We start from the raw sequence: 24,390 nt of genomic DNA, 5'->3' as shown, positions 1-24,390 counted from the left end.
ACCAGCTGAGTGTTGCTTTTTGTGTTTTAAGCACTCAGTCTGGTTTTTTAGAAGCACTCGAGACCCAAATGGAAGTCCAAAATGTGATTTATGAACAGTTCTGTATGATTCCTATTGATGGTTTCAATGCTTCTCCTTGGATTTTGGCTGCTTTTGAACCATCCGCGAACAGACAGACATCTGAGAGTTGTTTCTGTAAGAAATGGAGAGGAAAAGAATCAGTTCATCTGCTGTAGGTACAAACTACTTTTTTCAGTATTTTGGAAACAAAACTTGTTTATCAAGATCAACTTTTGAAGGATGGCTATCCTAATTGTGGGCTGATGCTTGCAGGTGAAACTGGTCTTATCCGCCTCCAGAAAGGTGTGAAAATCAGCCGCTGTCCCTTTTTGCCCTGCTGTGAGTCTGACTGATCAGCCCAGCAGGTCACGTCTGCATGTGCTGACAATAGTCGCCTCGCTGTTACTAAATTAGCAAAAACAAATCTGTATTGGCCAGAATCAGCAGATTACGCTGCCTGAAAACCCCTGAAACTTTTGACCTCCATCAGATATTTGACTTTGTCTGGAACAGTTTTTTGTTTTGTTTTGCCTTTTTCTCTTGAGCTGGATTTTGAGTTGGACAGGATGTGCAAATCTAAAGGGTTTCATAGCACAATATTTTCCCATTGTGCTATGATTCTGTATGTCAACAACTTTAACGCTTTGCGAGGTTTGCATTTGTGTTTGCATGTTAACTGCGACAGAATAATTAATGTTGTTTTGAAGTGGACGGTAAATGGGTGTAAAATGTATAATCCTGCAGTGTTAAATCTAGGTCACTTGCACGATGTAGACAAAGATGTATGGATGAACAGAGGTGCTGACAAAGGCAGAAAAAGCAAAGCAGAGAGAAGAGATGGTGAAAGGACTGCAGAAGAAACGGCTGTGTGCAGAGCTGTAGTCTGGATGTTCAGACGATGCAAACCGAAATGAGAGGAAGTCAGAGGAAGAAAAGATATTGATTCTTTTCTCTAGCTTGAGGGGAAATTTTCTGAAGCTGAAGATTAAAATTGGCAGAAATTGTTAAAGCACACATGGTTGCAGTCAGTTCTGAAGGTGTTTAAATGAGCATAAACATATATGTTTAAAGGTTAATTGGATTACACACAGAGGTAGCAGAGGCAGTTTTCTACAATAACACATTGCAAATCTAATCCAGGAGCTTTAAAAATGTACGGATTGAATTCTGTAAAAGAGCTTTTAGTTGGATGAAAACGTGGACTGAAGCCTGAGACACAAACCGAGCAGAACCTTCTACAATTTGAAACGTTAAGTTGAAGATTTTTAAAAGATGATTTCAGCCTGTTTATCTTTGTTTTTCTTGTTTTGTTTTTTTCCTGAACTGCTGCTGCCTTTCACTCTGTTATTCTGTCTCGGAGAAATTAATCCTGGGTCGCTGAGTGTGTCTTTCCTGGACTCAGGCACAGACAGAGCCATTAATTATGAACTTTTTTCTTTCCTGTAGAAAGTACTGCTGGCTTGATGCTACTGGGTCTTTTTATAGAACCAGTGACTTCCTTGAATAACTTTTAACGAAAAGCAATGTTGAATCCGTTTCTACTTAAGCACAAGCCTAGATGAAGTAACTTATTCTATTAGGTAGTGTATGGCATGCCTGTGATGCCAAAATTTGTTGTTGCTGTCCTCTTTCTTTTTTTGATTTTTTTTTTTTACCATATAATGCTGTTTGCAATGTTACAATATAGGGTTAATTTCTCTGTTGGGCAAAAAAACTGTTGTGATTTTGAGTGCTGTGCATGTTTTGGAGTTTGATCAAATCAAAAGATTGGAAGTAAGCCGGGAAATTAAATGGTAATGATGATATCACATTCATTGAAATTAATGAGGAATTTGCCTCATTGTGGAATAAAATATGTTGGGAAAGTACTTGTCTTATTATTTGGCACATTATTTGTTGCTAATTTTGGCATGATCAGTCCTCCATAAACTGTAAATGTCTATTCTGCTACAGTTTGAATGTGGAAACACATTTCCATATTTGTATTAATTAAATTTAGCTGCTTGTTTGGGATAAATTACATTTGGAGTGATTTTGATTCAGCCTGATACAAAGAGAAACTGTCTGTCTTGTAAATCAGCTTGAGATGTGATTTATTTATCGGTTCTGATTGTCCGCCTGCCTGTTTGAGCTAATGTTTAATTAGCTTATAATGCTACAGGAACCTCATTGATGATAAAAATGTCCACATGGTGATTCAGGTCGTGGGTCAGACTTTCAGTTCGACTGTTTAAAGCCAAGATGTAGCACTTTTGTTTTTAAACTGCTAACTTTGCATGCAAATCTTTTTGTTTTTTCCTTCATTAACTTATTTGTAACCAGTCCTCCCTGGAGCTTCATTTCTCAGCTGAACGTATCGAGATGTTTTGACATCAAACTGCTGGCGGTAAGCCCAACCATTTGGATAATTTCTAATTAAAGTAACAAACGACATCCTGGGCCAGAAATGCATCGGCCCCTGATTTCTGCCAGAAGTGCCGAGCCACTTCTTGGCCAAGATCTCGCAAAGACATTTAAGTCTGTAATGAAATAAGCATCACCCTGCGGTGTTTCCGCCTGTCGGGACTTATTTTACAGTACTGATTAGCTCGTGTTGCATTACTCCTAACTCGCCGTCCTAATTATGTACATGAGGACCAGATACGTTGAATGTTGGATGTAAAACTGTCCAGCTCTGCCCTCAGTCCTCTGCCTGAGGACTGAGGGGAAATGAGACCCAGGTTGCCACGATGTGCTGCTGCCTTGAATAAAAATACAAGTTTGATAAGGAGTAATGGGAGGAGAAAACCTATAGCGATGTTAAATTTGACAGATTGGGTGTAACTTCAATCCAAAACGATTAAACTCCTACTTCACCTGGGATTTATTGGGAAAAAAAATCAGTTTATTTGAGTTTATTCATGGCTTTTACTTGTTCAAGTCGGGCTAATTTGTTTCTGGGGATAACACCTGGTTGGGACTCATAGACGGCGGTGTTTACAGAAGCTTGAAATAGTTAAAAACCGACCCGTACTTCCTGCGGTCCTCCTGATGTGTTGATCAATTTACCGACTTTGCCACCACATGATTTATGTCACTGTCATGAACAGCGTCTCCCCTTACACCAGTTAGGCTACATGATGGCAGGGCTTTGTTTCCATGGTTACTAATGATTATGATTGAATTATGAATGACGGCTGCTTTCCGTCTTTCCTCGTTAAAAGTTATGCAATACAATGACAAGTTTTGTTTTGAGCCGACCGCGCAGCACCCTGTGACCATTTTTAAAGTGAAATCACCTTAATAAAAGCGATATTACAGATGTCTGTTTTTAGACTAGCTTTAAAGGAGCCCGTTGGTTGTCTTGATGTCCGTCATGGCGGAGCTCTGGACAGTGACGTCAGTATTCTGCAGACAGATCTGTTCATTTCTGCTTGGTGGATGAGTCAAACCACACAGTGATGGACAAACATGGGCGATCTGGGAAGATGAATGAAAGTGATCTTAGTAGAAAGATGAATTTCAATATGCGTGGGCAGATTGCATTTGCATTTTTAGAAAAAACTGACTTTAAACCTCAAAATAAACTCCTTATAATTTGACTGATGGCAGAGATTGTCATTAGACTTGAGCAGTGGTTTTATGACTGCAAGGCCTGAAGAGTGGGTGAAATCCAACCTGCAGCTCTAGTGCAGCGTGAAATCTATAACGAAGAGTTGCTAGCAGGCTTTAATTGAAATTGACTAGTAGAAAATAAAATTGAGAAAATGTGTAAATGAAGTGACAGGAGGCAGAAAAACTCAGGTATTCAGCTCACACTACAACCATATGCAACAAACACAGCTGTCCGTCCTCATTTCTCTATTTCCGTTTCTTCACATGACATATTTCCCTGATTTTCTTTTTTTTTTTTCCTTTTTCCCTCTGTTCTCTATCTCGACTTCTTCTCTGCTCTGGATGTGTCAGATCCTGTTGTGTGGGTGTTGTCACACAATCTACAGCCAAATCCTTTGCGCTTTCCCGCTCTCTCTCACACACACAGACATCCATAGGCTCACAACTGCAGTCGCATCGAGTGTAAATTCTGCTCCAACTTCGTTTTTGGAAATGTGAAAGGACTGCAGGGAGGAGGAAAAGATGCTTGGTCTGAGAAACCTGCTGGGGGAGGAAGTAAAGTAATGAAGGGGAAAGCTATTTTTATCTTATTTCAGCTCCAAGTTACTGACAAAGCATCTATTTACAACAATTTCACTTGAAACACAAGTCAGTTGTAGCTCTGCGTTCCCCTAGTCATGAAGTATGGGTGTATAACTGCATTTTGCTTTAGTCTTTGACCATTAGGCAGCTGTATTTGTTCATCCCTCTCAGTACAAGCAGCTCATTATGCTTTTATGAACTGCTGACGGGGCAGAAGGGAAAGGCACAGTGAGAGACAAAAAGGATTCACTGTGAAATAAAGGCCAAGTGGCAGAGAGATGTGGGAGGCAGGACCAGCTGACTCGCTCAGAAACGAGAGTAATATCTGTTATTAGAGATTTAAGGAGCAGATTGAGTGGAAAGTTGAATGAGATCTCAGAGGGAGAGGGGGAAGACAAAGTTTAAACATATAGGAGAAAATGGCTGCTCTGACCTGGAGGTATCATGAGAGCAAGATTAATCGTCTCCAACTCATCTGGAAATTTATCTTAAGTTTATAGGACGTAGTTTTGGTTAAAATAAATCTGCTTGGATTGCATGTAATCCTGTATTTGAAATGCCATCTTTAGCTTCAGAGAGACAAATGTTGGATCTATTTGGTGGAGACTTCCTTTGAGAACAATGGGTTTGCAGCTACCCAGTTCATGCATTACCCTTTATGTTTGTCTCAGGTTCAGTAAGTTGACTTCACACATTCAGGTTGGTTATTCTAACCAAAGAGGAAATCAAGTTGGTGGTTAACTTTAGTCCAGCAGAGTCTGCGCCTGTACATTAAATAAGATATTACAAATAACCCTAAACAAACTACAAGCCAATAGCTCCCAATGAGCAGCTGCTAGCAGCAGTTAGCATTTGCAAAATTAAACATAGCTAAAATGGACAGCCCTAATAACAGTTGAAAACAAACACAAAACAAAATGACTCGTAAAATACTGTATATTAAATTTCTCTAAAATATATGTTTAAATATAATACTTGTAAAGAGAACAGGGCTGATTCTAATACACATGAGTTACAAGCAGCAACTGAAAAAAAGGGGGAGGAGCCGTCAGTTACCGGTTGCTATGGTAACCACCAACTGCCGAGAGCAGCGTGACTGAACTTAAAGCACCAATCAGGGTGCGTTCACACTGCAGCCTGAAGTGACCCAATTCCGATTTTTTTTGACGTAATGCGACCTGTATCTGATCTTTTCATGGCAGTGTGAACAGCACAGGTCGGATTCTTTTTCGAATGTGACCCATATCCGATACGTATCCGATTCAAATGCGACCTAACGTTCAGGTCGCCTACATCCGAACTGAACGTCACTGATTCTCAACAAATCTTACTATTCTGCGTCCTGATAAGCGCAAGCGGGAGGAAAAACAACAAACATGATGGACTATATGAGGATTAAGTTGGTAATATGCTGCTCCAGTTGGACAACAACTTCAAATATATAAGCTAAGCTCCACCGTTAGCCTCCATGTTTACTTCCGCAAACACTGAGCACTTCTTCTTTTCATGGCGGTTGGCAGAACACTGAGAATGGTGACACTATTGCGCCCTCTAGTGCACATGTGGGACACTTTCAGGTCACTTGCCCGTTCACACTGCAGAACGCATACAGGTTCCATTTACTGGCCCCGGCAAAAAAATTGGAATTGCCAAAAAATCGGAATTGGGTCACTTCAGGCTGCAGTGTGAACGCACCCTAAATGTCTGAAGAAACAACTTGTTGACTAAACAAAATTAATTCAAAGAATAAACAAACATTTTGACAAACTTCACCTTTATAATATTGCTAAAATAAAACCCTGTTACACGTGTACTAGCTAAGAAAATGACAGACGAATTATAAAGTGCCAACAGAACCGGACTGGAAGAACCTCCAGCAGAGCCAGGCATACTATGAGCAACCATCTGCCTCGACTGGCTGTGGGTAGGGAGCCATGTTGCTGCCAAGACAAAGAAGGTGGTGGATATAGAGTAAAACAGAGATCCTCCATAAACATTGGCTTATAGGTATGCCAACATTTTTAAAAGGTTTCTATTTTAAATCTGCAAAAAATGTCCATAATGAGAATAAAATTGTTCTCATAATAGTTGTCATATTGCGTAACATATAAGTTGTCAAATTGCAAGGATAAATTAGTAATTTAATGAGAACTCCTACATTATAAACTAGTCTTCCCACTGCATTAAAATGAGTGTTGAGCATTTTGTGAAGTTGTACTTTGTTGTTGGTTTTTATAAATACAGAAATACTTCATCTTGTGACACTTGCACATAAAAATCATCAGTAGCAGGAGATTGACACAATTATTTGTTTTAAAGTATGAACCACATTATATTTTCTGAATCCAGCAGCCATTGTACAGCGTAAAAACAGCTGTATGTCCTGAAGCTCAGATTGGGTTGCTAGGTGACCGCTGGGGTTGCTAGGTAACTGTTAGTCTCTGCTGATTTGTAACATTACATTCCGGAGCAAAATTCATTAACTTATTGCCAACAAACTGCCTGGTGTTGGTTGTTTTCATTTGGGCTTAAAGACCCAAATGAAAGTTTTAAAAAAGTACAAAATCTGAATTTTGTGTTATACCATGCAGTCACAGCTTTTTCTCTAATTTTAAACGCCCATTTTGACATTAACAAAACTTTAAAGAATTGTTTTGTAATTTTGTTGCTACCAGGTTTTTTCAAACCTCACTGGTGATGCACAAAAATTAATTATTCACAGTTTCCAATTGGAAAACTATATAGAAATTATATATTCTAGTTTTCTCCTCTGCACTTCAATCAGCTACTTTCCACTTGGATCCAAGATCATATTAGGTTTTGAAGCTAATTAGCTTCATTCGTCAATAATGGGATTAAACTTCAACTGAAATGCATCTCTATTCATATAATCACTCAAAAAGGCTTTAAAACATTATTTCCAGGACCTTATAAGGAAAAGGTAATTTGGGCCTGAGGTTTGATAGCTTCGAGGGGAAAGCAGACGAATGAACACAAGTCTTTTTAAAAGGTTAGCAATAAGATGGAAAGACTATTAAAACTTCATCACTTTGAAGAAAGGAAGATTCTCTGTATTTAGGCTGTAATAGGTTTAAGAGCCTCCTCTCTATTTGAGTTATTTGGTAAAAATTAATTCTCTTGGCTCCCTTGACTCACTTTAAGTCGTGCCTCTTGGCTCAAACGTTTATCTTCTCATGCATTAATAATGTATATTCTAGTTTTCATCATTTTCCGTATCGTGACTTTACAATAATGAGCTGTTGCTGACAGTATAGAAGTTATTTGATGTCTCCATGACGTGCAGACGCATGCATTTAGCAGGAGGAATAAAACAATACTGGAAATGTATCCCATTTATAAAGCATTGATAAAATCTGTCAATTTCTTTGCTGACAGTGAATCAGCCTGCAGGAAGTGCCCTGCGTTATTTTGGCCTTTCCCTCTCACCATCTCCTCTGTTCGGCTAAAGTTATAGCTGCACTTTTCGGTCGTTTCTCTCTTTTTTCTTCTTCTAAAGTAATTGATAGTAGCCATCAGATTTTATGAGCCCGCTGTGCCGTGTTCAAATGTGAACCGTAAAATCCTGCCGGGTGTTTTCTGATTTTGAAATCTGTCACTGTTGCTTTCCATTTCGCTCCTCGGTGTGCTTCCAGTTTATGGTTGTGTTGTTTCCTGTCCATGCACCGCTGCCATTATGCTGCTACTCTCACCGCTTCCACCCAGGTCACTCGATCTCTTGCTAATGCGAGGGGAAATGAGGACATAAATATTTCTAGACGCAACACAGTTGATGTGAAATCCCCTTGAAATTGTTTGTTCACAGAAACATTAAGGCTGATTTGTTATTGAAAGCATGAGATGGATGCAGGAGAGCATTAAGAAATCAGTTTATGACCATATGCAATAAATCTTTTTTTGTTGTGACTTTTCTTTAGCAGCCATCTTACAAACGGTTTCAGTGTACTAGCAGGAAAACTTTGATTTCAACATTTTCCAATTTTCAGAAAAGTTACTTTTTTTTTCTTTTTAACACTTTATTCCTCGTTCTACTATCTAAAAAGTCTAATGTGGATTTCTGAAAGTAAATGGACATTCTGGTTTTTTCTTATTTTGAGGTATTGGAAAACATGAATCGAACACATTTTTTTAGTGTCCTGCACTGCAAAAACACACAATTTTACCAAGTATTTTTTGTCTACCTTCTAGTGTAGATTGAATTGAGACCAACTTAAAAGTAACTTATGAACAAGATATACAAGCTTGTTTCAAGTAAATAATTTCTCGATATTGATGTAAAAGTTCTAGCTCCACTTATTTAACTTATAACGAGGGGAAAATGTTTCGTTATAACTAAATTTATTTTCATCAATATTAAGGAATTATTTACTTAAAACTAGCTCCTATATCTTGCTGATAAATTACTTGTAAGTTAGTTTTGTCTTATTTAAAGTCTAATAGACATTTGCACAAAAGCTAGACCAAAAACTCTTGGTAATATTTTCTGTTTTTGCAGTGTAGTCAAAAACAATCCTGCAATGAGTGTGACACAGTTTCTCCATGGAAAAACTCTTGAGGAGTTGAGGAAAATGCTTGCTGACTATGACTTTTCACATAGTCCTGTTGGTTTGGTTTGCCTTTTCTCTTAAAAAATTAAATTATTAATCAGGTTATTACTAATATTTAAATACTTCTTTCCATGCTTGTATTTTGCTCCCTTTTGTTCTCTGTTCTTTGTTTTTACTTATTCTGTGTCACAGTATGCAGATGCACTTTAGCTTCCCTCGTTTCATCTATTCTTGTGCATTTCTACTCTATCTGCATATCTCCTTTCGCTCCCTTTCAACACTTTCTTTCTCACTTTTTTAATTAAGTTTCCAAAATTTAGGAGAGCTTAAAGCGTAATACCCATAAAGGTGAAATGTGGGTGACAGTAAAGTTAGCTGTTGCTTCTTAAGGTGAGGCGGAAAACGAGAATGTGGATCTTTTTTTTCTAGTGAGAAGATTCAGGATGTAAAACGAGCATGAGGGAGAACAAATTTCAGTTTAATTTGGACATTTTTGTCCAACATAAACTGGTAAAATCAAACTTATCCATCCATCCATCAATCCATAGAAATATCAGCCACATTGTGGATTTCTCTTTATAATTTTGGGTAGTTTTGACATGGAAACATGTGGAACCCCCTGAAATGGGTACGTTAAACACTGTTCAAACATATAAACCATCAGGTTTCAGTCCTGAACCGATCAATGGAGCATAAATCCAGAGAGAAGAAGTCTCTGCAGGCCGCAGATTTTCAGCAGAGCTCGTTTAATCCCCGTCTCAAATCGCAGACTGGTTAAGAGCGCACGATGCGACACTAATGACCGGGTTTGTCACCAATTTGGCCGTCAATTTGAGTTCGGAGAGCTTTCTCCCTTCTCTGTACTCAATCTCAATTAAACACACAAGTAAAACGTTCATTTATGTTGATTCTCGTTTAGAACACCGGTTATTTAACTGATAATTGGTATTGATTGTGTTGATTGATCTGAGACGGTGTTTGAGTCTTCTCTCTTCAGGGAAAGTTGACCAAGCCTGTTTTTTCCCCCTTATTTTGCTCTTGCTCATTATTTAAAGGCGACTTATTATGACTTATAAGTTTTGCACATTTTTGTATCCCATTTGTGTCTCTGCTTCTAAAAACGGCACCAGTGCCTAAAAAAACAAAAAACAAGCCGGTTCTTGGCAATAAGGTAATGTTTTTTGCTGTCTGGAAAATGAGCAACTTCAAAATCTTTTTGAGTGAGTCACATTCAATGGGCACTGTGCCGTTACCTAGCAACCCCAGCCAAGTCTAGCCCCCGTTACCTAGCAACACAAGTGGAACTCCGGCATGTTTGGTCAGCTGGAAGCAGCTGGAAAAGACAAGTGTTTTGTTGTTGAATTAGCATCCAGAAACCACCTGCTGTGCAGGAGGTTCTTCTTCTGCTTTTCAAAGATGTCCAGTTGTATAACTGCACATCTTTTTGCAGCCATTTTCATGTGAGTGTAAACAACCTGAGAAAGAAGGCCGGTTCTGTTCTGGGGAGGACTGTGGAACCTCTGAAGATGCAAAGAAGGATTCTTCATAAAAATCAAGAAAATTATGGACAACTCTGATCATCCTTTACATCAGACTGTCTTGAGAGAATAGAGTATCTTCAGTCAGAGGCTTCTTCAGATTCGCTGCTACACAGACTGCTACAGGAGATCTTTCCTGCCAACAGCCATCACTATCTTCAATAACTCTGAAGACTGAATGAATTACATTTAATTTCACGTTAGGATCAATGAAGTATTTTTAAATTGAATTAAACGTTGAGTTTGGGGGCGTGGCCAGCAGCAACTTAACTGGATTTAAAGCGACAGAGTCCTGAAAACATCTCATTCTGAAAGAAGCTCAGAACTGAGCAGACTGAAACCTCAAAGAATGATTTTGTGCAAAAATGTAATGAAGCTGTTTTGTATAGACATATTCAGACCTGTTCAAGGAAGCTTTTAAAGATGAAGCTCTTGGTAATGGTAAATGGATATGGAGCAGGTGTGAGGATGACCTTAATCCCGCTCCGAGGCAGAGCTTAGAAGTGGCAGCGTTACTGGAAAGAAATGAGCTTCAGACTCCAAGTTCGGCTGGAATGAAGGGACGGATCCACCAAATGGGAAAACGAATAGAGGGGGAACTCTGGTCCTTTCCCATTACAGCTGTGATGAATACAGCTGTGGTGGGTGCATGTTTGTATTTATGTAGGTTTTGCGTGGGCACGCGTCCGATAAGCGCACACGGCTGCATGCGTTTGTGTCAGTGTGAGTTTTCCAACACTCGGATTGTGAGAGCTCAGCTGCTTCGGTCGCTGCCAGCAGCTAAAGGATTAGCGTGGTGGCAGCACTGAAATGGAGCTGATCTGTTTGAAAGTGTGTGTGTGTGTTTATTTTCAGGCGATATCAGCTATGAATCGGATGAAACTTGTGTGTTGCGAATTTGAAAGGGAATTGGATCAGATTAGAGAGAATCTTGGCTCCAGATTAACTGCAATCCTAAAAAGAGAAGATGGAGATGAAGAGACGAGAGTTAAAGGGAAACTCTGTTTAAATCTGAAGAGTTTAGTATAAATATGATAAAGGTGGGATAACAGTCCCACTGAAGTTTCAGCTCCGCATGAAGGAATACATATTTTATTATAGGATTTTACATATCAGAACAAAATGAAAACAATCAGATTTTCAACAAAATATTAAATTATTTTAATCTAACACTAAGTGCAAATAAAATCCTAGTTATTGGAACCAAACTTGTAGAACCACATTTAAGAACAACACCTTGAAGTTTTTTTAATTTTCTGCCTTTTAGCCCTTTCATCCTGTCCTTTAACCCTCGTGGTCTCTGCAGTGGACAGCTGTGTCTTGTGTTCCTTGTGGATTTTTATGTTATAAATGCACACAGACCACTGAAGTCAACACCAGTGCATCATACAATACACCATCAAACTACTTGCCGTCCAATTTTTGTTAAATCCAATATGGCAGACAAAGAAAGCAACTCAGGACTATCCAGTCCCTCCTTCTACTGTCGGACTTCTGCAGGTAAAAAAAAAAAATTGTGACATCAAGTAACCTCTAAAGAATAATAGCTGATATATTTTCCAAGTAATTTTGTATTTGGGGAAAATTACAACTGATCACCTAAAAAAAATCCTAGACTTTCTTTTTTTTTTTTTTTAACCATAAACTTGCAAACTAAGCTTTTCCACGTCCCAACACTGGATACCATCCAGCTCTTCCCTGCATGCATGTCAGTTCACTGCAGTTCCCAAACCATCCACCAGGAGTGCTGTAAGGTATGGCCACACAATGATGGGAGGCTGCAAAACTAGACACTTGAACTCACTTACTCCACATATTCCTTATAAATCATTATGAATTATTTTAATTTCTATAAATGAATAAGGGCTGTGTGACTGGAAAACAAACTACGTTCTGCTTCTTGCTTCTTCAACAGGAGGTTTCTGCTGATTTCCAACAGTCTTCAGTAGGCTGTATACTTCAACTAAACAATTCACACTGCATTTTACAAAGCTTCAATAAATGGACCGCCTTAGAAGAAGTGGGTAAACTGAACAAATGCCAGATTTAGTGGTTTGGAGATTAAGTGGATTACATCTGAGGTGTACAAGGAAATCCTTCCTGCTAAAGTTACATTTTTCTTTTACTGGTACCTTACAACTAAAGCGGCTGCATCAGAATAAACTCTAATTTCAGCAGAACTGTCGAGCATAAGTTGACAAAACGACTGTTTAGTAAAGATTTATGTGGAAAACAGCAGCTACAGCTTTGACAGCCTTGCTTGTTTATATTTAAAGTCTGACTTTTCCAATTATTTTTTTTAGAAAACAGTAATTTTTCAACTTGAATTAAATATTTCCTTGTAATGACAGACTGTCACAACATTTCAAAACCGAGTAAATTAATTCTGTATGCATTTGCAGATAATTTTCCATTTCTTTGCGACTGATTTCTACTTGAAATCCTCTGGAAAATGTTTTATTCTGACCTGCCAGCGAAGCCAGGTTAATAACGGCAATAACATTTTATTAAAAATGCATTAAGCCATGTGCATCTGAAAGTCCCCGACATATTGAGCCGAGCCCTCCCACTCGCATGTTGTCCTACACAGATTCAGGTTGGGCCGCTGCTGTTGATTACACCATTGATTTTTGTTCCCTCTGCCTTATGATGCACATCGCACATAAAGCTGCAGAGCTTTGAACCACATTACTCCATCCCTGAACCTTTCATGACCCAGAATGTGTTGCCTTCTGGCTGTGCGGCATCGCGCAATGGCAGAAGGGGATTAGGTGTGGGGCTTTGTGTGCAGCGTGCTGTGAATTATCAATACTGGTCCTCCTCGGAGGATTTGCATGTTTAGGTAGAAATATGGCGGCATCAGCTTTGACGGGAAATCAATTGCTGTTTTTGGCCGGTCCAAGGCTAAGGAAGGAGCCACACCTTGGGGTTTAAAGGGTTGGGTGGGAATCTGCAAGGCGTAAAAATCTAAAAGTCCTCTCTTGCTTTCCACTCGGTGAAAAATACAAGCTGGATTTATGGGTTGTGGCTTTGCTGACGGGGAGGGAAAAGGTGCATCAGGAGGAAGTTTGACAAACACTCATATCAGGGTGTCCTCGCGTTCTCAGCCCATCTAGGCCCAATGTAGCGCTGACGATCCAGCCAACTCTGCTGTACCTTAATTTTGTTGCAGTTTGTGCTGTCTGAAAAATTAAAACAGGTTCTGAAAGGGGAAACGTTGCACTAGCAGCCAATATCAGGTTATTACGGTAATTTCATCCCCCATAACAGGGGCAGTGTTTTAATAGACGGTAAATTGTGAAAATAACTTGCTAGATATTGAAATTTCCAGTTATGGATAAAAGGCCAAATATAAATTTACTCACAGGACATTTAAAACACTACATACAATTAAAATAAGCAAAAATATCCAGGCTGAGATTTGAAACTTAGGACTCGAAGGGTTAAAAAGTCTTAGTCTTAATTCATGTCTCTTAAATTAAGGCCTTCAAATGTCTTCATTAAGTTGGCCTCTAATTTGTTAATCAGTTTGTCTCGACGGCACTATTTAATCTTGTATATTTGATTTATATTTCTCTTCTGTTTGGCAAAAGTTTGAGTCGCACTCTGATGTCTTCAATGCTTTCACGTGAGACGGTTGAGGCTATTGCTAACTAGCTGCTAATACTCTCTTGCTATCTCACCTTTTTTTTGCGTCTAACATGGATAAGTGAAAATTTGTCGTCAGTTGATGGGTGAAGTTCGTACATTTCTGTCTGGACGTAGTTCTTATATTCCATTCATAATGGTTTTAAAAGTCTTAAATTTGAGTTGGTTAAACCTGCTATGGCATTGACACAGAATAATAACTTTTGACCAACCGGATGGTCTGTTTTCTAAGCTCTCAGCACAAAAATGTTGACTTTGTAAAGGCTGAGTTTCCCGACCCGGCAGCCTGACCCCGGATTCACTGACGCTAATGGATCGATGGACTTAAAACAAGTCTCGTTAGGTAAAGAAAATGTGCACTTATCTAAGACAAAATGGGACAGCAACTTAAGAAAATGTGTTGAACATGATTGGAACCACTAGACATCTGACCTTTTCCTTACTGCTGGGGAATACATTTAGTCTGACTTTCTTTTCAAGGCTGTTCTGTTAGTAACATGTTCTGTTACCTAAACACCAGAATAAAATGTTTGTTTTTCTCTTGTTTTGGGTGGGTAAAGATACTTTATTAATTTTACACCCTTTAAGTCTGTTAGGAATCATAGATGATGATTTCACACGGTTGTAAGTCTCTGATTTAAGTTTACCGACATTGCAGGACACACAGAACAGGAATATCTCCTAAGATTGTCTATCCCGATAATCGGAGTGTTCTTAAGATTGTTGAAAGAGGATAAATCCGGACAAAAATCTGCATAATTATCTTGTTATATGAACCTGGCTTAGGTTGGGATTGACCTTGAGCGGCTATCGTATCTGATCAACTGGACGATGGATCTTTCAGGTCCTGTTTCAGGTTCTTTTCCTCTGGATTTGTTCCAGTTGCTCAGTTAAATGGTCTCTAAGTACTGCTAACCCATTAAAAAAAGTTTGTTTTTAGACTTGACCTCTAATCTTGTGAAAGGAAATCTATGTTCGGACTTCAAGACCAGAAACGATTGACCAAGATCTAGAAATCATGTCAAGATCTTGGAGTCCAGTATGTGGCTGCAGACTTTTGGGACATGCACTTTGTTCGTTTACGCTTCCTATTCTGCCTCACTTTGACATGCCATCGATTCAGCCTTGTTGTTTTCTGTTCACAGCACCACTCACTCCACTGTTGGATAATTTAAACAGAGGCAGTCCGACCTGCGGTGCGCAGAATTACCCTTTATACTTTCCGAAAACACTCTTGAAAATGTGTGGCAGCGTGCATGCAGCATCCCAATGATCTTACTGCTTTGACTGCCCATGGTCTTGGCTGCCAGACCTTATGAAACAGTGACCACTCAATCTGTTACAGTGGCTGCCACTTCACTCACCGACTCCGGCTGGGAGACGAGTATGTGCGGCGTACAGTATGCAGAGGTGATGGCTGCCATTCTGTTGAGGTCGTTGAGCTTGCATTAATAACTGCAGCTGTAGCTGCTGGGTAATTGCTCAGCACAGGTAGCACTCACACACAGTCGCATGCGAACATCTTAATTGGCTCATTTTCCATCTTATTTCGTTCCATGTCTGCAGAACCAGAGCTGTGTGGGAGTCTCTTTATTGTTTATACATACACTTTCCAGTCTATTTTGCTGTGTTGTGTGTATGTGCTGCTGCTCATAATTTAAACCGTGTTTTTTTTTTTTAGAGAGGAGTTGTGCATGTAAATCCATGTAATGAGAACTGGCTTGTCTGAGCAGAGAAACCTCAGCTCAGTATAAATATTTTTATTCAGATAATTTCCCTCTAGTTTACAGGAATGTTTATATATGCGTAGAACTTGTGGGCGTTTACAAGGTGTTATTCATTTCTGCTTGGCAAGCTAATTTATTTGAAAGGTAGTTATTATAAGAAAATACTTGTTTTCTTGTTTATGCATTTTAAATTGAGCACCAAGTTTAAAAAAGGGCTTTTTGGGGAAGAAACTGCATCATTCAGTGAGAAATTCAGATTTGCTGTGGAAATATGTTGTGCACCAGAAAGTGTCCTCCAATTATCGAGGGATCACACTTCTCAGACTCTCTGGGAAAATGTACTCTAGGACAAGAGTGTCAAACCCGTTTCTTCAGGGAACTGCGTCCTGCAGCTTTTCTTGTCCCCGATCTAACACATTTAATTCAAATTCCTGAATTTCCTCCAATCGCCTTTTAGAGTCTGGCTAATGATCTAATTATTTTATCCAGGTAATTTTAAAGCAGGGACATCTGAAAGTGACTCTGCATTGGCCATTGAGCACTGTTGGCTGAAATGTCTCCTTGATGAGCATTTAAAGGCGTTTTCTGGCCCACATTTGATTTGTGGCTCTGGAGAAAACTCAAGTCTGTGTTCCTGGAGGCAATTTGTAGGTGGTGTTGTCAGTGTGTCTCTTAAGAGACAAATGTTCCTGTGTCTGCAGACTTGACACTTGTTCCCATTGTTAGTTGGACTGCACCACAGCTGTCATTTGTCCCAAACCCTGTTTGTGGTGGTTATAGAGATGATTTTGAATCGCAAAAGGAGGCGAAGATGATGATGTCTGGGCGTTACTGTCTTCAGATGCACAGGAGAGTCTGAAACTTTGGTTTCTAACGAACAAAGGTGATGGAGTTTGGAGATGGCTCCTTCGCATCACCCGGTGCCTCTTTTGCAGTAACACAGCTATTGCACCAGTCAGTGATATTAAAGAGACGGTGGAGTCAAAAATCAAGGCATTTAAATAACAATTTAGTCTATGAGCAACATCATTGTGTCAGATTGTTTTCCCCAAACTAGAGTCTGTATTAGTACTAAACATAAATAGGCTAAGCAAACCAATGGCTGGCCTCCCTTTTTCTTTATTTATTTTTTAAAATCTCCTCAGACTAGGTAAGATCATTTTATTTATATAACGCATTTTCAGCAACCAGGCAGTTCCAAGTGCTTTACATGAATTAAAAGGAAAATACAAACAGAACAACAAAACCGAAAAAGACAAAAAGGTAAAGACTAAATATTGGTTTCCCCATGTTTAATAAGAATAAGTAGTCCATAATATATAAACTAATAGGGGTTTTTCTGGATCTTAAGTTTGTCCTGGATTAGAGAAGTATAAAACTTAACTTTGGGTTAAGTTCTGGATCACGATATAAGCATTTCATACCAGTTGATAGATAATTATTGATTGGGGGTTTTGTTGTTTTTAAATATCTGAAATATTTCCAAACCAGTGGCGTGGACTTTCCTGTTTTATCCAGAGTTTTCACTCCATGCCGTTGTTTTTTTCTTCTAAGCAGTTATGAGGACTTTAAACTGCCACTGTGGCAGTTACTGAGCAGGGTGTTGCTAGGTAACCAAAGAGTGAGTTGCTAGGTAACCAAAGAGTGAGTTGCTAGGTAACCAAAGAGTGAGTGAGTCAGTTGATTGCACCAACCTTTCATTGCTAGTTAAAGCCAGAATACTGTGCGGTTCTGGGTCAGAGTTCAGTCAATATTCTATATACATTCTATATGTAAAATATTTCAGATGTATTATTGATTGATATTGATCTTCCGTGATATATCTGGTTATTGATTTATTATCCAGCCCTTGCTCAGACCATTTTAAAAAACCCTCCACTATTTTAGAGTGAACATTTTTAAAGTGAGGTGCATGTAAAATAGGCAGAGAAAAATTCAGAGGTGCCTATGCCTGCAGCCTTCTTATAGAAAATGTTTTACTTCTTACTATCCTACTGCAGGGTAAAGGAACATCTGCTACTTTATTTTGCGGCTTGTGTTTGGGGCTGGTTGACAAACATGTCTAACATTTCAAAAAACCGGTGCATCAGCAGGATTTAATCAGATCAAAATCGACTGGTTTTGGACTTTCTTGGAGGCACATCCTGTTTCTGTGCTTCAGATTTGATGCATTTCTTCCTCTGCCCCTCTGAAACGCCCGACACTGAGTCAGTTGCCAGCTTCGATTTTCTGGAGTTTAAGCTAAAGGTCTTTTTGTGTCTCCAATCAATCGCTGGCTTTTCTTCATTTGTCTTCACTTTTATGCCTGACGGATGGAAATCAAAGCAATCCTGAGGGTGTCGGACTTCTTCTTTTTCTTCTTTTTCTTTTTTTTTCACTATTTGAGGAGTTAAAAGGCATTTTCTGAGAACAGGATTGACGAAAGTGGTTGAGATTTCTTCATTTTCATGTATTTTTGATGAAGAGAAAAACAAAAACTACACAGAAATGTTCAGTATGGTGTCACTTCTCCTATGGCCCCTCTGGATGAATTAGATTGGGTCTTTTGCAGCTTCCTTCTGTCTTGCTATCTAATTGATTCAGTTTGAAACCTTTAAGCCCCTAAATAGTAATTTGACATCTGTTCTAGTAGAAATAAACGTTCACTTTGGAACCATTGAATGGCTTCAGGTTACTTTCTGTTACACAACAGCTGATTTCCCTAAATTATTTCTACAGGTTTGGTCCATTTGGTCCTCATTAGAAATATGGTAACTGCATTGTGTGTACTTGAAATCTGCTGTGTGTATCAATTCAGATGGCATAGAGTACAAGTAAACCCTACACTAGTTGTAAGTATTACATGTGAAGCCCTGTACTTTGGGCGTTGAACCATCCCAGTCTGATATTTTTATGCCATTTATACTGTACTCAGTATAAATGGCTTGTGATGGCATAACCCAGAAGAGAATGAATATATATACTAGGTTTCCCCCAGAAAACTGAGACCGGTGGTTGTGGTGCCAGCTGTCCGTCGTGTTTTTGAGTTAAAAAATGTTTAAAGTTGACAGGAAATTTCAAAATATAACTTTATAATTATGTGTTACTGAAAGATTGGAAAATTAATACCTGAACACCAACTATAAAGTCTTTAAAAAATGCAAACATTTTAAAAAGACTTAATTATATCCTGATATACATTTTATTGCTTTTCAGATGGCATGACTGAAACTGAATAGAAGAAAATGTTGAAAGCTCTCCACACCAAAGCAGTGCACGAATGTCCCATTGATCTACAGCTACAATAGACTGACAGCCAAATGGTGGCATTTTATATACAAGAGTGTCATACACTGGGTTCCCCCCAGTGCATTATAAGCCTGGCGGGCTACCAGGCTTTACTTGTGCCCCCAACAAGCTAAGCGTTGCTTATTTTTTGAAGTCTTCTTAAAATATTTGCATTTTTAAGACTTTATATTTGGTGTTCAGATATTAATCTTCGAATCTTTCAATAACACATAATTATCAAGTGATATTTTCTGCCAACTTTAAACATTTTTAACTCAAAAACACGACGTGCCGCTGGATGAATGGCTGTCCTAGTGCCCCAACCACCGGGCTTAGCAGGTTTTCTGGGGGAAACCTTGAATAGGTGCTGCTAAATACGCCTCCAGAGTGCAGAAATGAGTCAGTTCTGCATTATTTTGCACATTGTGCTTCAAATTGGATTTTAAACAAAAAGATAAGTTCAAACAAAACAGAGTAAAATCTAAGCACCAATTATAACTAATGGGTTGGAAAGAGAAGAGTCTAAAATGGTGAGACCACAAACCAGAATGTTGAAAGAGCCATTTCCCTTCTCCGTCTGCACTGAAAATATCATTTTAATTGTATAATCAGCATCATAACTCATTTTATTTATTTATTTTTTTTACAAAAAATATGACCAAAACGACAGCAATGATCCAGGTCTCTAAAAATGCTGCGCAGACATTTCATGCACCGTGTTTTACAGCTATGATTGTCTGATTCCACTCAGCATTTTATTGTCAAGGTCCACTGGATCTGCAGCTTGATTTGCTGTCTTACATCTGCTGCTGTTCTGCTGCACACTCAGTCCTCTGCAGGAAGTACTTATCTACTGTTTTAACATGTTTAAGGATTCCTGAGCAGATTTAGTTCTTCTGCTGTCATCAGTTTAAACACCATTGTCTTTGAGAGACTCCCATCTTTGGTCTCATATCTGATTCCTTTGATTGGAATAATCCCATTTTCTCTGAATGGTTTTTCTGCAGGTCTGATTTCAAACCTTTGTTGTCCTTCATTCATGTTAAATTTAATCTGCTGAAACTGAAAACTGCAATTTTTTTCCTATGTAAATACCAACAGCGTAGTCATAGTAGGGGAATATGATTAGAATAGTGATAAATTTGGATTATTCTACATTTTCTGTTGGATTCAAACTAATATGTCTAACAAATAACCTTTTTCTTCTTTTAGATTGAAGCCAAAAATGTGAATCAGAAGTTTCCAATCTCATTTTGTAAGATGAAATAATGCTTTTTAAAATCTCACTCAAGCTGGATTTATGGATTAGATTTATGCTTTAAAAATTATCTGTTTAAATACTGAAAGGTTTACTAGTAGACCTTAAAATAAGTACATAAGTATAACTAGGCCTGTCGCGATAAACGATAAATCAATTAATCGCACGATAAATTAAACCTGTCGACCTCATTTTAATTATCGGCTTTATCGTCTCTTCCTGCCTTTTTTCTTTCTCTTGATGACACTGAATGAAAAAAGGCTCAACTCCGATGCTCTCCACCGACCCTCCCTTCCTCATTTCCTTAGTATAATGTCCAGCTCACACTACACGAGTTGTCGGCCCATTTTCAAAACCTGAGAGACCACACATTAGCCGACAGAAATCCTAGGCATAACGGTTCTATCGTGCTGTGTGGTGTCCAGCCACACAGCCATTATTTTGGACTTGTAGCACAAAATAATGGCTACAAGTCCAGTAAACTAATTTTAAAACCAGGCATTAATCAATGCTTTACTAGAATCTACCTGTTATGCATGTGGCTAGAGTCAGCGTAAAGTCCTGACTGACTGAAAATCATTATAACCTGTTTATGTCACGTTAACGAAGAACAGCTGAAAAGTTACCAGGTTCATCAACTGCGGTAGCGATTTGGCTCCAACTCCTCTCCTTGTCATTTCTATATTCTTTGCACGAAATGTTGAATAAACATTAATGTTTCCACATATCATTTCCGATGTCTGCTGGACTTTGGGTTGCGTCGTGTCAGCTGTTTGGGATTCCCCTCCTAATTTCCCTTCAGAAAGCAGGAGGAGAATCCGCGCTTTCTGATTGGCTACCTGTCACATTCAAGTTAAGCTCCCAGTTGGGGAAATCCCCTGATTTAGATCGTAGCGGCCACGACAATCTACATCACACTGCAGGATGATCGGTTACGAAATCACCAGCGGCAATCTTAGATCGGCCAACGATCTAAGATTGCCATAAGGAGAAAATAGGGGCAAAAAATTGTGTATTATGAACTACTGCATTAGGTAGTCAGATGTGCCCATCTTCTTTATTTAAATCTAGTGATTACTGAAGGGCAATATAGTATACAGATTTCATAATCTGAACTCTTTTGGTTGAATGCCGTATTTATTTCCACTCTGGCTTTATGTTGTTTAGTTTTTATTCAAGTACGTTTTTTGTTAATGGAGACTAAGAATCCATTTTATTTTTGTTTTTGTTTATTTAGTTTATCAGTTCCAGTTTTATGTGTTCTTTTGAAAATAGTGTATTTATCTATGGCAGGAAATCACATGCATTATTAGTCATTTCCATTAAATCAGTGTCAAAAGGTCTTGAAACAATATTATCGTTTATCGCAATAATTTTTTTAGACAATTAATCGTCCAGCAAAATTTGTTATCGTGACAGGCCTATGTATAACATTTGTTCTGTTTTTCAGGTGTGAAAATGGGAGAAAGTGATTATTGAAACATATTTGATGTGAATCAGGGAAGCAGCCAAAAAATGAATCGTAAATGTGAATAGTTTGTACATGCCATTTAGAAGATCCAGAAAACTTGTGGAAGACGTTGCTCTAATCAAACCAAAACTTTTTGGAGCAGAAAGTAAACAACCTATCCCTGAGATAAAACATGGTGGTGGCAGCATCATGCAGTGGCAGTGCAGGGAAGCAGATCATTGATGGAATGACGGATATTGTCAAATACAGAATAATCCAGGATGAAAAGAGTTTAATTTTCCTTCCTTGTCATAATTAAGCACTGTGTATTACTGCCAGTACTTTTTGTGGGACTGAATTTATTTTTATTTATTTATTTTTTGCCAGTATCTAATATTTTGTTGTGTACATGGAGCAATGGCCAATCAAAATGGCGACTAAAATCTGCAGGATGAATGCTGAAAACAAGCAGCTCTGTAATAATTGTGTTGAAGTTTTAATGGAAGTAGTTCAATAAAGCGGTGTCTCTTTATGATGTATGGCAGATTCAGAAGTGCAATATTTTTTTTGGCCCTCATCCGCATCGCTTCCCATCAATTAAGTAAGGTATTACCATCCTGGACGACGAGACGAATCCCTGCGTATTTATTGTACCTGCCTTCGATTGTGAATCTAATTGCATTTATTGAGCTGAGAGGTGGGGGGAGAAATTGCCTTTTGACGGCGAGATTCCAGTTACTCCTCCTTGATTAATGATCTAATTTGTCATTACATGGAGATGATGAAAAGTGGCCTTCTCTCGCTACACAAATAAAGCGCTCGGCTCATTCTTTACCCATTTCATACGGCGATGTTCGCTTAGCGTGGAGTTTTTTTTTGTTCCTTTAGTTTCATGGTTCATTAAGATGAGTGAGTGCTGCCTCTTCATTGTTTACACGGCTAATACTAACAGTATTAGTTGAGCAATTTACGGCGGTAAAACTGTCATGCTTTGTTGTTGTCTTTGTCCTGCAGGTGGGATACGAGAACGCGGGAACCGTGGAGTTCCTGGTGGACAAACATGGAAAACACTACTTCATTGAGGTCAACTCCCGGCTCCAGGTCGAACACACGGTCACCGAGGAAATCACGGAGTAAGTGGCGGATGTTTATTTGCCAGGATGGCTTTATGCTGCCGGGCAGCCGCGTAATTGTGGCGGTTGTCATTTTGCATGAGCATCTGGTTGGCGTCGTTTTTCTGCCTGACAGGTACGCCGCTTCAAGGTTGGAAGGTTTCCATTCTGGGACTTTGCAGGATTTGTGATTTAAAACTGGGGGAATGTGCAGAGCAGGTGCGGAGTCGGGAGCAGACTCAACATAATGCGCGTCAAACGGGAACAAAAAGAGAGAAATGAGGAGGTGTGCAGGATAGGAACAAAAGAAAGGACTGACGAGTGTAGAGAAAAATATTTTATGGATCTGGGAAGCCGAACAAACAGGCCTGAGATCTGAAACAGGGGGTCAGATTGAGTGAGAAACAACAGGAAGCATAATGGAAGTTATAAATAGCTCTGTGCTCCGCTGATGATCTGTGCGATTTGCTCGGCTCAGACGACACAGATGGGTCTCAGGCTGGTTCACAAGATGAAAACACAAACACATAAAGCGCCTCAAGTTTATCTCACGAATCTTTGCTCAGCATTGCACATTAAGAGTTTGCAAATCAATTTATAACTCAAACGTCACCGAAGCGGATCCGGTTATAAAGCAGCGCTGGTTCTGGAACCAGTTCTGTCAAAGTCTGGTTTGGGTTTCTACACATTGAGAAAAACACCTTGGCACCATGGCATGTCAAAGAAAAGTTTAGTCAATAAAACAATTTCAAAGACAATACCAACATGGTTTCCTCAGGACATTAAAAATGATTAATTCAATGGATTTTGTTGAATTTAAGGCCTTAAATGTCATCAAAACTGAATCTCAGCTGCATTAAAATTCATTAGTTTAAAACAAAAAAGTGTTCAGCAGTTCTGAGTTGTTCCGCAGGACTCGCCCATTGGGGAATTTATGAATTTTCATCAGGAACATACATTACTGCCACATGTGGGACCAATTCAGTATTTCTTTTTGTAGCGGGTTGGTAAAACCTGAGCAGCCGGGAAATGGGTCAATGGCAGTTCCAGCCGAATAAATATTTACTTTCAATGGCATTAAAACAGAACTTCTCCACTTTATTCAAAACTTGTACATTTTAGTCATCAAAATTCATAAACTGATTCCTGCAGAAACCCTTAGTAATGCCAGACTTCGGCTTTAATATGCAAAAAACCCATCTGTGCCTTCAGGATTTACGCTGGTCATCATTAAGCAATTTGTTTCCATGGAGAAGAAACTGCAGTTGATATTTCTGCATCAAAAGATTGCCTTGATGCAAATGTGACAGTTTGACGAAAAGATGAAGATCTCCTGCTTATCGATGCAGTTGATTGGTGACTTTTAAGCCCAAATGTATTTACAGAAACATATTTAACAAGGTTTTTACGAAGGAGACAAATAAATGCAGTGAATTCAAAGTGAATGCACCTTCCCATTGTTGGTGAATGCAGCATGAGAGCTGGGAGACCCTCCAGCTGTGCTGTCGATCGTTTCCCCACACACTCCTTCCAGATTAGGATCAAATGTGAAACAAACTAAGTTGAAAGTGTAAAAACAACAGATCAGA

The 24,390-nt window shown here is 38.9% G+C and overlaps 1 protein-coding gene across 3 annotated transcripts in view; it reads left to right on the top strand.

Moving 5' to 3' along the window:
- Nucleotides 1-24,390, top strand: part of pcxb (pyruvate carboxylase b) — a 381,625-nt gene that overhangs the window by 48,355 nt on the left and 308,880 nt on the right. For all 3 annotated transcript variants that reach the window (XM_088016052.1, XM_088016053.1, XM_088016054.1), the window contains exon 10: nucleotides 22,704-22,822. In XM_088016052.1, the coding sequence (XP_087872178.1) occupies nucleotides 22,704-22,822 (119 nt within the window). The remainder of the gene's footprint in view (nucleotides 1-22,703; nucleotides 22,823-24,390) is intronic.

Source organism: Poecilia mexicana, unplaced genomic scaffold (genome assembly GCF_051168715.1).
Source record: "Poecilia mexicana isolate PSO_F unplaced genomic scaffold, ASM5116871v1 scaffold_18, whole genome shotgun sequence".
NCBI lineage: Eukaryota > Metazoa > Chordata > Actinopteri > Cyprinodontiformes > Poeciliidae > Poecilia > Poecilia mexicana.
This window is presented reverse-complemented; position numbering and strand designations above follow the sequence as displayed.